The sequence below is a fragment of the Oncorhynchus clarkii genome, chromosome 7 (genome assembly GCF_045791955.1).
Source record: "Oncorhynchus clarkii lewisi isolate Uvic-CL-2024 chromosome 7, UVic_Ocla_1.0, whole genome shotgun sequence".
Lineage (NCBI taxonomy): Eukaryota > Metazoa > Chordata > Actinopteri > Salmoniformes > Salmonidae > Oncorhynchus > Oncorhynchus clarkii.
This window is the reverse complement of record NC_092153.1, coordinates 1,226,242-1,240,280: the sequence shown is the minus strand read 5'-3', so window position 1 is coordinate 1,240,280 and position 14,039 is coordinate 1,226,242. Positions and strand designations below refer to the sequence as shown.

At 51.0% G+C, this 14,039-nt stretch overlaps 1 protein-coding gene across 1 annotated transcript in view; it reads right to left on the bottom strand.

Moving 5' to 3' along the window:
* LOC139414026 (protein diaphanous homolog 3-like) overlaps window positions 1-14,039 on the bottom strand; it is a 618,119-nt gene that overhangs the window by 469,805 nt on the left and 134,275 nt on the right. The window contains exon 5 of the mRNA XM_071161902.1: window positions 6,486-6,616. Within this exon, the coding sequence (XP_071018003.1) occupies window positions 6,486-6,616 (131 nt within the window). The remainder of the gene's footprint in view (window positions 1-6,485; window positions 6,617-14,039) is intronic.

The window sequence follows — 14,039 nt, the reverse complement described above, 5'->3', positions numbered from 1 at the left end:
CCTACAGTGTGGTAACAGGTCAGAACCCTACAGTCTGGTAACAGGTCAGAACCCTACAGCGTGGTAACAGGTCAGAACCCTACAGTGTGGTAACAGGTCAGAACCCTACAGTGTGGTAACAGGTCAGAACCCTACAGTGTGGTAACAGGTTAGAACCCTACAGTGTGGTAACAGGTTAGAACCCTACAGTGTGGTAACAGGTCAGAACCCTACCACGCGGTAACAGGTCAGAACCCTACCGCGTGGTAACAGGTCAGAACCCTACCGCGTGGTAACAGGTCAGAACCCTACAGCCTGGTAACAGGTTAGAACCCTACAGTGTGGTAACAGGTCAGAACCCTACTGCGTGGTAACAGGTTAGAACCCTACCGTGTGGTAACAGGTCAGAACCCTACAGTGTGGTAACAGGCTAGAACCCTACTGCGTGGTAACAGGTTAGAACCCTACTGCGTGGTAACAGGTTAGAACCCTACAGTCTGGTAACAGGTTAGAACCCTACAGTAGGTAACAGGTTAGAACCCTACAGTGTGGTAACAGGTAAGAACCCTACAGTGTGGTAACAGGTCAGAACCCTACAGTGTGGTAACAGGTCAGAACCCTACAGTCTGGTAACAGGTCAGAACCCTACAGCGTGGTAACAGGTCAGAACCCTACAGTGTGGTAACAGGTCAGAACCCTACAGTGTGGTAACAGGTCAGAACCCTACAGTGTGGTAACAGGTTAGAACCCTACAGTGTGGTAACAGGTTAGAACCCTACAGTGTGGTAACAGGTCAGAACCCTACCACGCGGTAACAGGTCAGAACCCTACCGCGTGGTAACAGGTCAGAACCCTACCGCGTGGTAACAGGTCAGAACCCTACAGCCTGGTAACAGGTTAGAACCCTACAGTGTGGTAACAGGTCAGAACCCTACTGCGTGGTAACAGGTTAGAACCCTACCGTGTGGTAACAGGTCAGAACCCTACAGTGTGGTAACAGGCTAGAACCCTACTGCGTGGTAACAGGTTAGAACCCTACTGCGTGGTAACAGGTTAGAACCCTACAGTCTGGTAACAGGTTAGAACCCTACAGTAGGTAACAGGTTAGAACCCTACAGTGTGGTAACAGGTAAGAACCCTACAGTGTGGTAACAGGTTAGAACCCTACAGTGTGGTAACAGGTCAGAACCCTACAGTCTGGTAACAGGTCAGAACCCTACAGCGTGGTAACAGATCAGAACCCTACAGCGTGGTAACAGATCAGAAACCTACAGCGTGGTAACAGGTCAGAACCCTACATTGTGGTAACAGGTTAGTACCATACAGTGTGGTAACAGATCAGAACCCTACAGCGTGGTAACAGATCAGAACCCTACAGCGTGGTAACAGATCAGAACCCTACAGCGTGGTAACAGGTCAGAACCCTACAGTGTGGTAACAGGTAAGAACCCTACAGTGTGGTAACAGGTTAGAACCCTACAGTGTGGTAACAGGTCAGAACCCTACAGTCTGGTAACAGGTCAGAACCCTACAGCGTGGTAACAGATCAGAACCCTACAGCGTGGTAACAGATCAGAAACCTACAGCGTGGTAACAGGTCAGAACCCTACATTGTGGTAACAGGTTAGTACCATACAGTGTGGTAACAGATCAGAACCCTACAGCGTGGTAACAGATCAGAACCCTACAGCGTGGTAACAGATCAGAACCCTACAGCGTGGTAACAGGTCAGAACCCTACAGTGTGGTAACAGGTCAGAACCCTACAGTGTGGTAACAGGTCAGAACCCTACAGTCTGGTAACAGGTCAGAACCCTACAGCGTGGTAACAGGTCAGAACCCTACAGCGTGGTAACAGGTCAGAACCCTACAGTGTGGTAACAGGTCAGAACCCTACAGTGTGGTAACAGGTTAGAACCCTACAGTGTGGTAACAGGTTAGAACCCTACAGTGTGGTAACAGGTCAGAACCCTACCACGCGGTAACAGGTCAGAACCCTACCGCGTGGTAACAGGTCAGAACCCTACCGCGTGGTAACAGGTCAGAACCCTACAGCCTGGTAACAGGTTAGAACCCTACAGTGTGGTAACAGGTCAGAACCCTACTGCGTGGTAACAGGTTAGAACCCTACCGTGTGGTAACAGGTCAGAACCCTACAGTGTGGTAACAGGCTAGAACCCTACTGCGTGGTAACAGGTTAGAACCCTACTGCGTGGTAACAGGTTAGAACCCTACAGTCTGGTAACAGGTTAGAACCCTACAGTAGGTAACAGGTTAGAACCCTACAGTGTGGTAACAGGTAAGAACCCTACAGTGTGGTAACAGGTTAGAACCCTACAGTGTGGTAACAGGTCAGAACCCTACAGTCTGGTAACAGGTCAGAACACTACAGCGTGGTAACAGATCAGAACCCTACAGCGTGGTAACAGATCAGAAACCTACAGCGTGGTAACAGGTCAGAACCATACATTGTGGTAACAGGTTAGTACCATACAGTGTGGTAACAGATCAGAACCCTACAGCGTGGTAACAGATCAGAACCCTACAGCGTGGTAACAGATCAGAACCCTACAGCGTGGTAACAGATCAGAACCCTACAGCGTGGTAACAGGTCAGAACCCTACAGTGTGGTAACAGGTAAGAACCCTACAGTGTGGTAACAGGTTAGAACCCTACAGTGTGGTAACAGGTCAGAACCCTACAGTCTGGTAACAGGTCAGAACCCTACAGCGTGGTAACAGATCAGAACCCTACAGCGTGGTAACAGATCAGAAACCTACAGCGTGGTAACAGGTCAGAACCCTACATTGTGGTAACAGGTTAGTACCATACAGTGTGGTAACAGATCAGAACCCTACAGCGTGGTAACAGATCAGAACCCTACAGCGTGGTAACAGATCAGAACCCTACAGCGTGGTAACAGGTCAGAACCCTACAGTGTGGTAACAGGTCAGAACCCTACAGTGTGGTAACAGGTCAGAACCCTACAGTCTGGTAACAGGTCAGAACCCTACAGCGTGGTAACAGGTCAGAACCCTACAGCGTGGTAACAGGTCAGAACCCTACAGTGTGGTAACAGGTCAGAACCCTACAGTGTGGTAACAGGTCAGAACCCTACAGTGTGGTAACAGGTTAGAACCCTACAGTGTGGTAACAGGTTAGAACCCTACAGTGTGGTAACAGGTCAGAACCCTACCACGCGGTAACAGGTCAGAACCCTACCGCGTGGTAACAGGTCAGAACCCTACCGCGTGGTAACAGGTCAGAACCCTACAGCCTGGTAACAGGTTAGAACCCTACAGTGTGGTAACAGGTCAGAACCCTACTGCGTGGTAACAGGTTAGAACCCTACCGTGTGGTAACAGGTCAGAACCCTACAGTGTGGTAACAGGCTAGAACCCTACTGCGTGGTAACAGGTTAGAACCCTACTGCGTGGTAACAGGTTAGAACCCTACAGTCTGGTAACAGGTTAGAACCCTACAGTAGGTAACAGGTTAGAACCCTACAGTGTGGTAACAGGTAAGAACCCTACAGTGTGGTAACAGGTTAGAACCCTACAGTGTGGTAACAGGTCAGAACCCTACAGTCTGGTAACAGGTCAGAACCCTACAGCGTGGTAACAGATCAGAACCCTACAGCGTGGTAACAGATCAGAAACCTACAGCGTGGTAACAGGTCAGAACCCTACATTGTGGCAACAGGTTAGTACCATACAGTGTGGTAACAGATCAGAACCCTACAGCGTGGTAACAGATCAGAACCCTACAGCGTGGTAACAGATCAGAACCCTACAGCGTGGTAACAGGTCAGAACCCTACAGTGTGGTAACAGGTCAGAACCCTACAGTGTGGTAACAGGTCAGAACCCTACAGTCTGGTAACAGGTCAGAACCCTACAGCGTGGTAACAGATCAGAACCCTACAGTGTGGTAACAGGTCAGAACCCTACAGTGTGGTAACAGGTTAGAACCCTACAGTGTGGTAACAGGTTAGAACCCTACAGTGTGGTAACAGGTCAGAACCCTACAGTGTGGTAACAGGTCAGAACCCTACAGCGTGGTAACAGGTTAGAACCCTACAGCGTGGTAACAGGTCAGAACCCTACAGTGTGGTAACAGGTTAGAACCCTACAGTGTGGTAACAGGTCAGAACTCTACCGCGTGGTAACAGGTCAGAACCCTACAGCGTGGTAACAGGTCAGAACTCTACCGCGTGGTAACAGGTCAGAACTCTACCGCGTGGTAACAGGTCAGAACCCTAGAGCGTGGTAACAGGTCAGAACTCTACCGCGCGGTAACAGGTCAGAACTCTACCGCGTGGTAACAGGTCAGAACCCTACAGCCTGGTAACAGGTCAGAACTCTACCGCGCGGTAACAGGTCAGAACCATTAATGAACCACTGACAGTTACAAAACCCAAGGACTCTGCAAGGAGACACATAAATAATAAAATGTTAAAAAGCCCCCGTTTTTAAAATGCGCGGTGTGATGTGATCAACGTGTATTTTAATATAGTGCTCTAGTCCCCCTCCCACGGCCTGCAGCTCTCCTCCTGTGTGCTCTAGTCCCCCTCCCACTGCCTGCAGCTCTCCTCCTGTGTCCTCTAGTCCCCCTCCCACGGCCTGCAGCTCTCCTCCTCTGTGTCCTCTAGTCCCCCTCCCACGGCCTGCAGCTCTCCTCCTCTGTGTCCTCTAGTCCCCCTCCCACGGCCTGCAGCTCTCCTCCTCTGTGTGCTCTAGTCCCCCTCCCACGGCCTGCAGCTCTCCTCCTCTGTGTGCTCTAGTCCCCCTCCCACGGCCTGCAGCTCTCCTCCTCTGTGTGCTCTAGTCCCCCTCCCACGGCCTGCAGCTCTCCTCCTCTGTGTGCTCTAGTCCCCCTCCCACGGCCTGCAGCTCTCCTCCTCTGTGTGCTCTAGTCCCCCTCCCACGACCTGCAGCTCTCCTCCTCTGTGTGCTCTAGTCCCCCTCCCACGGCCTGCAGCTCTCCTCCTCTGTGTGCTCTAGTCCCCCTCCCACGACCTGCAGCTCTCCTCCTCTGTGTGCTCTAGTCCCCCCTCCCCACTGCCTGCAGCTCTCCTCCTCTGTGTGCGCGGCATTAAAAAGGTACCAGGAACCTGAAACAAACGGCAATAAACGTGGGGGAAGAAAATACAACATCTTATTTAAATTATTCAGAAACGTATTTACGGTTGCTGGGCGGGCTGCGGCGGAGGCCCTCCTGGTGAGAGGTGTGTCATGTTTGTGATACAGGAGCAGCGGGGAGCTCGTCACGATAGGCATCAAACAATTAAAAAAAGACGTAGGGGAGGGAGGGAGGGAGGAGGAGAGCTGGGGAAGTGCTGCTGGAGATACAATACATATGAATGAGTCCCAGCATGGTGTGTTGCTCTGCTCGGAACCCTGACACCATGGGGGAGGGAGTGGAAGGCTGGCGGAGAAGACGGGAGAGAGAGGGGTAGTTTTATTTTTTACTTAACTAGACGGCCTACCACGGGCCAAACCCTCCCCTAAAACCCGGACGACGCCGGGCCGAATTGTGAGCCGACCTGTGGGTCCTCCGATCACAGGCCGGTTGTGATACAGCCCGGGATCGAACCAGGGTCTGTAGTGACGCCTCTAGCACTGAGATGTAGTGCCTCACACCACTGCGCCACTCGGGAGCCCGATGTACAGAGACATATGGTCAACCAAGGACAGGCCTCTAGCACTGAGATGTAGCGCCACTCGGGAGCCCGATGTACAGAGACATATGGTCAACCAAGGACAGGCCTCTAGAGGGGGGGGCATTGTAAGAGGAAAGGAAGTGTGCTATTAGCTAGGAGAAGACCAAGCCTTTTTAGGAGGGCTACAGTAGTTAAAATACAAGCTGTGGTTGGAGGACACAGGCCTGTCCAGGCCCAGGAAGTACTGAGATCAGGCCTGTCCAGGCCAAGGAAGTACTGAGATCAGGCCGGTCCAGACCAAGGAAGTACTGAGATCAGGCCTGTCCAGGTCCAGGAAGTACTGAGATCAGGCCTGTCCAGGCCAAGGAAGTACTGAGATCAGGCCGGTCCAGACCAAGGAAGTACTGAGATCAGGCCTGTCCAGACCAAGGAAGTACTGAGATCAGGCCTGTCCAGGCCCAGGAAGTACTGAGATCAGGCCTGTCCAGGCCCAGGAAGTACTGAGATCAGGCCTGTCCAGGCCCAGGAAGTACTGAGATCAGGCCTGTCCAGGCCCAGGAAGTACTGAGATCAGGCCGGTCCAGACCCAGGTAGTACTGAGATCAGGCCAGTCCAGACCCAGGTAGTACTGAGATCAGGCCTGTCCAGGCCCAGGAAGTACTGAGATCAGGTCAGTCCAGACCCAGGTAGTACTGAGATCAGGCCAGTCCAGACCCAGGAAGTACTGAGATCAGGCCAGTCCAGACCCAGGTAGTACTGAGATTAGGCCAGTCCAGACCCAGGAAGTACTGAGATCAGGCCAGTCCAGACGATGAGGTCAGGAACCTGACAGTGTGAGTAACCTACCTGACAGGGTTGCTGGTGAGGGAGACACGGAGAGAGTCCAGACAGGCCATGAGGCGTTCGTCAGTCACCCCTGACTTTAACTCCCCCAGGAACTCCTGAGGGGAAATCTGATGACTGCTACACACACTGCCCTGGGGGGGAGGGAGGAGGGAGGAGGAGGAGAGGGGAGAGGGGAGAGGGGAGAGGGGAGAGGGGAGAGGGGAGAGGGGAGAGGGGAGAGGGGAGAGGGGAGAGGGGAGAGGGGAGAGGGGAGAGGGGAGAGGGGAGAGGGGAGAGGGGAGAGGGGAGAGGGAGAGGGGAGAGGGAGAGGAGAGGAGAGGAGAGGAGAGGAGAGGAGAGGAGAGGAGAGGAGAGGAGAGGAGAGGAGGAGAAACACATTAATACAGGAGTTTCAAAGAACACACAGAAAAGGACAAACAGACACAGACAAACCCACACATCTACAACAACTACTCAAATTAAACACTTACAAACACCCAAAAAAAACAATTCATACAAAACAGTTTTTTCCTCAACAAATATTGAGCATGACATAATCTCCGTAATGTGTTGACTTAAGGATGGGATCCTTTGTTTCAATGTTCACCTGAAATGACATACCCAAATCTAACTGCCCATTCGAGAGGAAACACGTTGAGGTTTGTGGAAATGTGAATCTAATGTAGGAGAATATAACACATTAGATCTGGTAAAAGATATAATACAATGAAAAAAACATGCGTTTTTTTTTTTTAAATATCTTTTTAATCATCTTTGAAATGCAAGAGAAAGGCCATAATGTATTATTCCAGCTCCAAGGAGCACTTTAGATTTTTGGCCACTAGATGGCAACAGTGTACGTGCAAAGTTTTGGACTGATACAATGAACCATTGCATTTCTGTTCAAACTTTTGTATCAAGACTGGCCCAATGTGCCTAATTGGTATATGAATAACGTTTTAAGTGCATAACTGTGCTCTATCTCCTCAAACAATAACATGGTATCAAGACTGGCCCAATGTGCCTAATTGGTATATTAATAACTTTTTAAGTTCATAACTGTGCTCTATCTCCTCAAACAATAACATGGTATTATATCACTGTAATAGCTAATGTAAAATGGACAGCGCAGTTAGATTAACAAGAATTTAAGCTTTCTGCCCATATCAGATATGTCTCTGAAACCTGAAACCATGTCCTGTTAGCAGTTAACTACTACTGAAACCCTGTCCTGTTAGCAGTTAACTACTAAAACCCTGTCCTGTTAGCAGTTACCTACTACTGAAACCCTGTCCTGTTAGCAGTTAACTACTACTGAAACCCTGTCCTGTTAGCAGTTACCTACTACTGAAACCCTGTCCTGTTAGCAGTTACCTACTACTGAAACCCTGTCCTGTTAGCAGTTACCTACTACTGAAACCCTGTCCTGTTAGCAGTTAACTACTACTGAAACCCTGTCCTGTTAGCAGTTACCTACTACTGAAACCCTGTCCTGTTAGCAGTTACCTACTACTGAAACCCTGTCCTGTTAGCAGTTACCTACTACTGAAACCCTGTCCTGTTAGCAGTTAACTACTACTGAAACCCTGTCCTGTTAGCAGTTAACTACTACTGAAACCCTGTCCTGTTAGCAGTTAACTACTACTGAAACCCTGTCCTGTTAGCAGTTAACTACTACTGAAACCCTGTCCTGTTAGCAGTTAACTACTACTGAAACCCTGTCCTGTTAGCAGTTAACTACTACTGAAACCCTGTCCTGTTAGCAGTTAACTACTACTGAAACCCTGTCCTGTTAGCAGTTAACTACTACTGAAACCCTGTCCTGTTAGCAGTTAACTACTACTAAAACCCTGTCCTGTTAGCAGTTAACTACTACTGAAACCCTGTCCTGTTAGCAGTTAACTACTACTGAAACCCTGTCCTGTTAGCAGTTATCTACTACTGAAACCCTGTCCAGTTAGCAGTTAACTACTACTGAAACCCTGTCCTGTTAGCAGTTATCTACTACTGAAACCCTGTCCAGTTAGCAGTTAACTACTGAAACCCTGTCCTGTTAGCAGTTACCTACTACTGAAACCCTGTCCTGGGAAATGTTTGTGTTACTTACAACCTCATGCTAACTAGCATTAGCCTACGTTAGCTCCAACCGTCCCGCGGTTGATCTACCGATCCTGTAGAGGTTAAATGCCAACGTTGAATATGTTCTCTCTCCCAAGCTACAGAAACACCGAGAGATCGTCCCAAATGGAACCCTTTTCCCTACCCAGTGCTCAACTATAGACCGGTCTCTGGTCCACTGGTGTATTATAGATACTATATAGTGAATTGTGGGCCATTAGGGACGCAGGCTAAGAGATCATACATACAACCCTGTGTGTGTATTCCGCATGACAAACAAAAACTACTACTGAAACACTGTCCTGTTAACAGTTAACTACTACTGAAACCCTGTCCTGTTAACAGTTAACTACTACTGAAACCCTGTCCTGTTAGCAGTTAACTACTACTGAAACCCTGTCCTGTTAGCAGTTAACTACTTAAACCCTGTCCTGTTAGCAGTTAACTACTACTGAAACCCTGTCCTGTTAGCAGTTAACTACTACTGAAACCCTGTCCTGTTAGCAGTTAACTACTACTGAAACCCTGTCCTGTTAGCAGTTAACTACTACTGTAACCCTGTCCTGTTAGCAGTTAACTACTACTGAAACCCTGTCCTGTTAACAGTTAACTACTACTGAAACCCTGTCCTGTTAGCAGTTAACTACTTAAACCCTGTCCTGTTAGCAGTTAACTACTACTGAAACCCTGTCCTGTTAGCAGTTAACTACTACTGAAACCCTGTCCTGTTAGCAGTTAACTACTACTGAAACCCTGTCCTGTTAGCAGTTAACTACTGAAACCCTGTCCTGTTAGCAGTTAACTACTACTGAAACCCTGTCCTGTTAGCAGTTAACTACTACTGAAACCCTGTCCTGTTAGCAGTTAACTACTACTGAAACCCTGTCCTGTTAGCAGTTAACTACTACTGAAACCATGTCCTGTTAACAGTTAACTACTACTGAAACCCTGTCCTGTTAGCAGTTAACTACTACTGAAACCCTGTCCTGTTAGCAGTTAACTACTACTGAAACCCTGTCCTGTTAGCAGTTAACTACTACTGAAACCCTGTCCTGTTAGCAGTTAACTACTACTGAAACCCTGTCCTGTTAGCAGTTAACTACTACTGAAACCCTGTCCTGTTAGCAGTTAACTACTACTGAAACCCTGTCCTGTTAGCAGTTAACTACTACTGAAACCCTGTCCTGTTAACAGTTAACTACTACTGAAACCCCGTCCTGTTAGCAGTTAACTACTACTGAAACCCTGTCCTGTTAGCAGTTAACTACTACTGAAACCCTGTCCTGTTAGCAAGTAACTACTACTGAAACCCTGTCCTGTTAACAGTTAACTACTACTGAAAACCTGTCCTGTTAGCCGTTAACTACTGAAACCCTGTCCTGTTAGCCGTTAACTACTGAAACCCTGTCCTGTTAGCAGTTAACTACTACTGAAACCCTGTCCTGTTAGCAGTTAACTACTGAAACCCTGTCCTGTTAGCAGTTAACTACTGAAACCCTGTCCTGTTAGCAGTTAACTACTGAAACCCTGTCCTGTTAGCAGTTAACTACTGAAACCCTGTCCTGTTAGCCGCTAACTACTGAAACCCTGTGCTGTTATCAGTTAAAACTACTGAAACCCTGTCCAGCTAAAACTACTGAAACTCTGTTCAGTTAGCTGTTAGAAACTACTGAAACCCTGTCCAGTTAGCTGTTAGAAACTACTGAAACCCTGTCCAGTTAGCTGTTAGAAACTACTGAAACCCTGTCTAGTTAGCTGTTAGAAACTACTGAAACCCTGTCTAGTTAGCTGTTAGAAACTACTGAAACCCTGTCCAGTTAGCTGTTAGAAACTACTGAAACCCTGTCCAGCTAGCTGTTAGAAACTACTGAAACCCTGTCCAGTTAGCTGTTAGAAACTACTGAAACCCTGTCCAGCTAGCTGTTAGAAACTACTGGAACCCTGTCCAGCTAAAACTACTGAAACCCTGTCCAGTTAGCTGTTAGAAACTACTGAAACCGTGTCCAGCTAAAACTACTGAAACCCTGTCCAGTTAGCTGTTAGAAACTACTGAAACCCTGTCCAGTTAGCTGTTAGAAAATACTGAAACCTTGTCCAGCTAAAACTACTGAAACCCTGTCCAGCTAAAACTACTGAAACCCTGTCCAGTTAGCTGTTAGAAACTACTGAAACCCTGTCCAGTTAGCTGTTAGAAACTACTGAAACCCTGTCCAGTTAGCTGTTAGAAACTACTGAAACCCTGTCCAGTTAGCTGTTAGAAACTACTGAAACCCTGTCCAGTTAGCTGTTATAAACTACTGAAACCCTGTCATTCAGTTAGCAGATGCAAATTGCTGTTGTGTTCAGCAAGAGTTACTGCGTAATTAATACATTAATTTACAAAATGGGCCATTTCATATTGGAACAAAGTGGCAAATCAGTAAGAGTTGGAACAATATCCTCCAGAACAAAAACACACTGCAAACGTTACAACCATTAGATATTCAGAGAGTTACTTCACAAGTTGTCCATTAGATATTCAGAGAGTTACTTCACAAGTTGTCCATTAGATATTCAGAGAGGAGGGCCACCACTGGTAGGGCAACCACTGGTAGGGAGTAGGGCAATCACTGGTAGGGAGTAGGGCAACCACTGGTAGGGAGTAGGGCCACCACTGGTAGGGCAACCACTGGTAGGGAGTAGGGCCACCACTGGTAGGGCCACCACTGGTAGGGAAACCACTGGTAGGGAGTAGGGCCACCACTGGTAGGGCCACCACTGGTAGGGAGTAGGGCCACCACTGGTAGGGAGTAGGGTCACCACTGGTAGGGAGTAGGGCCACCACTTGTAGGGAGTAGGGCCACCACTGGTAGGGCCACCACTGGTAGGGAGTAGGGCCACCACTGGTAGGGCCACCACTTGTAGGGACTAGGGCCACCACTGGTAGGGAGTAGGGCCACCACTGGTAGGGAGTAGGGTCACCACTGGTAGGGAGTAGGGCCACCACTTGTAGGGAGTAGGGCCACCACTGGTAGGGCCACCACTGGTAGGGAGTAGGGCCACCACTGGTAGGGCCACCACTTGTAGGGACTAGGGCCACCACTGGTAGGGCCACCACTTGTAGGGAGTAGGGCCACCACTGGTAGGGAGTAGGGCCACCACTGGTAGGGCCACCACTGGTAGGGAGTAGGGCCACCACTGGTAGGGCCACCACTTGTAGGGAGTAGGGCCACCACTGGTAGGGAGTAGGGCCACCACTGGTAGGGAGTAGGGCCACCACTTGTAGGGAGTAGGGCCACCACTGGTAGGGCAACCACTGGTAGGGAGTAGGGCCACCACTGGTAGGGCCACCACTTGTAGGGACTAGGGCCACCACTGTTAGGGAGTAGGGCCACCACTTGTAGGGAGTAGGGCCACCACTGGTAGGGAGTAGGGTCACCACTGGTAGGGAGTAGGGCCACCACTTGTAGGGAGTAGGGCCACCACTGGTAGGGAGTAGGGCCACCACTTGTAGGGAGTAGGGCCACCACTTGTAGGGAGTAGGGCCACCACTTGTAGGGAGTAGGGCCACCACTGGTAGGGACTAGGGCCACCACTGGTAGGGCCACCACTGGTAGGGAGTAGGGCCACCACTGGTAGGGCCACCACTTGTAGGGAGTAGGGCCACCACTGGTAGGGAGTAGGGCCACCACTTGTAGGGAGTAGGGCCAACACTTGTAGGGAGTAGGGCCACCACTGGTAGGGCAACCACTGGTAGGGAGTAGGGCCACCACTGGTAGGGCCACCACTTGTAGGGACTAGGGCCACCACTGTTAGGGAGTAGGGCCACCACTTGTAGGGAGTAGGGCCACCACTGGTAGGGAGTAGGGTCACCACTGGTAGGGAGTAGGGCCACCACTTGTAGGGAGTAGGGCCACCACTGGTAGGGAGTAGGGCCACCACTTGTAGGGAGTAGGGCCACCACTTGTAGGGAGTAGGGCCACCACTTGTAGGGAGTAGGGCCACCACTGGTAGGGAGTAGGGCCACCACTGGTAGGGAGTAGGGCCACCACTTGTAGGGAGTAGGGCCACCACTTGTAGGGAGTAGGGCCACCACTTGTAGGGAGTAGGGCCACCACTTGTAGGGAGTAGGGCCACCACTTGTAGGGAGTAGGGCCACCACTTGTAGGGAGTAGGGCCACCACTTGTAGGGAGTAGGGCCACCACTGGTAGGGCAACCACTGGTAGGGAGTAGGGCCACCACTGGTAGGGCCACCACTGGTAGGGAGTAGGGCCACCACTGGTAGGGACTAGGGCCACCACTGTTAGGGAGTAGGGCCACCACTGGTAGGGCAACCACTGGTAGGGAGTAGGGCCACCACTGGTAGGGAGTAGGGCCACCACTGGTAGGGCCACCACTGGTAGGGAGTAGGGCCACCACTGGTAGGGAGTAGGGCCACCACTGGTAGGGCAACCACTGGTAGGGAGTAGGGCCACCACTGGTAGGGAGTAGGGCCACCACTGGTAGGGCCACCACTGGTAGGGAGTAGGGCCACCACTGGTAGGGCAACCACTGGTAGGGAGTAGGGCCACCACTGGTAGGGAGTAGGGCCACCACTGGTAGGGAGTAGGGCCACCACTGGTAGGGAGTAGGGCCACCACTGGTAGGGCAACCACTGGTAGGGAGTAGGGCCACCACTGGTAGGGAGTAGGGCCACCACTGGTAGGGCCACCACTGGTAGGGAGTAGGGCCACCACTGGTAGGGAGTAGGGCCACCACTGGTAGGGCAACCACTGGTAGGGAGTAGGGCCACCACTGGTAGGGAGTAGGGCCTGCTCTTGTAGGGCCACCACTGGTAGGGAGTAGGGCCACCACTGGTAGGGCAACCACTGGTAGGGAGTAGGGCCACCACTGGTAGGGAGTAGGGCCACCACTGGTAGGGAGTAGGGCCACCACTGGTAGGGAGTAGGGCCACCACTGGTAGGGCAACCACTGGTAGGGAGTAGGGCCACCACTGGTAGGGAGTAGGGCCACCACTGGTAGGGACTAGGGCCACCACTGGTAGGGACTAGGGCCACCACTGGTAGGGACTAGGGCCACCACTGGTAGGGACTAGGGCCACCACTGGTAGGGACTAGGGCCACCACTGGTAGGGACTAGGGCCACCACTGGTAGGGCCACCACTGGTAGGGAGTAGGGCCACCACTGGTAGGGACTAGGGCCACCACTGGTAGGGACTAGGGCCACCACTGGTAGGGACTAGGGCCACCACTGGTAGGGACTAGGGCCACCACTGGTAGGGCCACCACTGGTAGGGAGTAGGGCCACCACTGGTAGGGACTAGGGCCACCACTGGTAGGGACTAGGGCCACCACTGGTAGGGACTAGGGCCACCACTGGTAGGGACTAGGGCCACCACTGGTAGGGACTAGGGCCACCACTGGTAGGGACTAGGGCCACCACTGGTAGGGAGTAGGGTCACCACTGGTAGGGAGTAG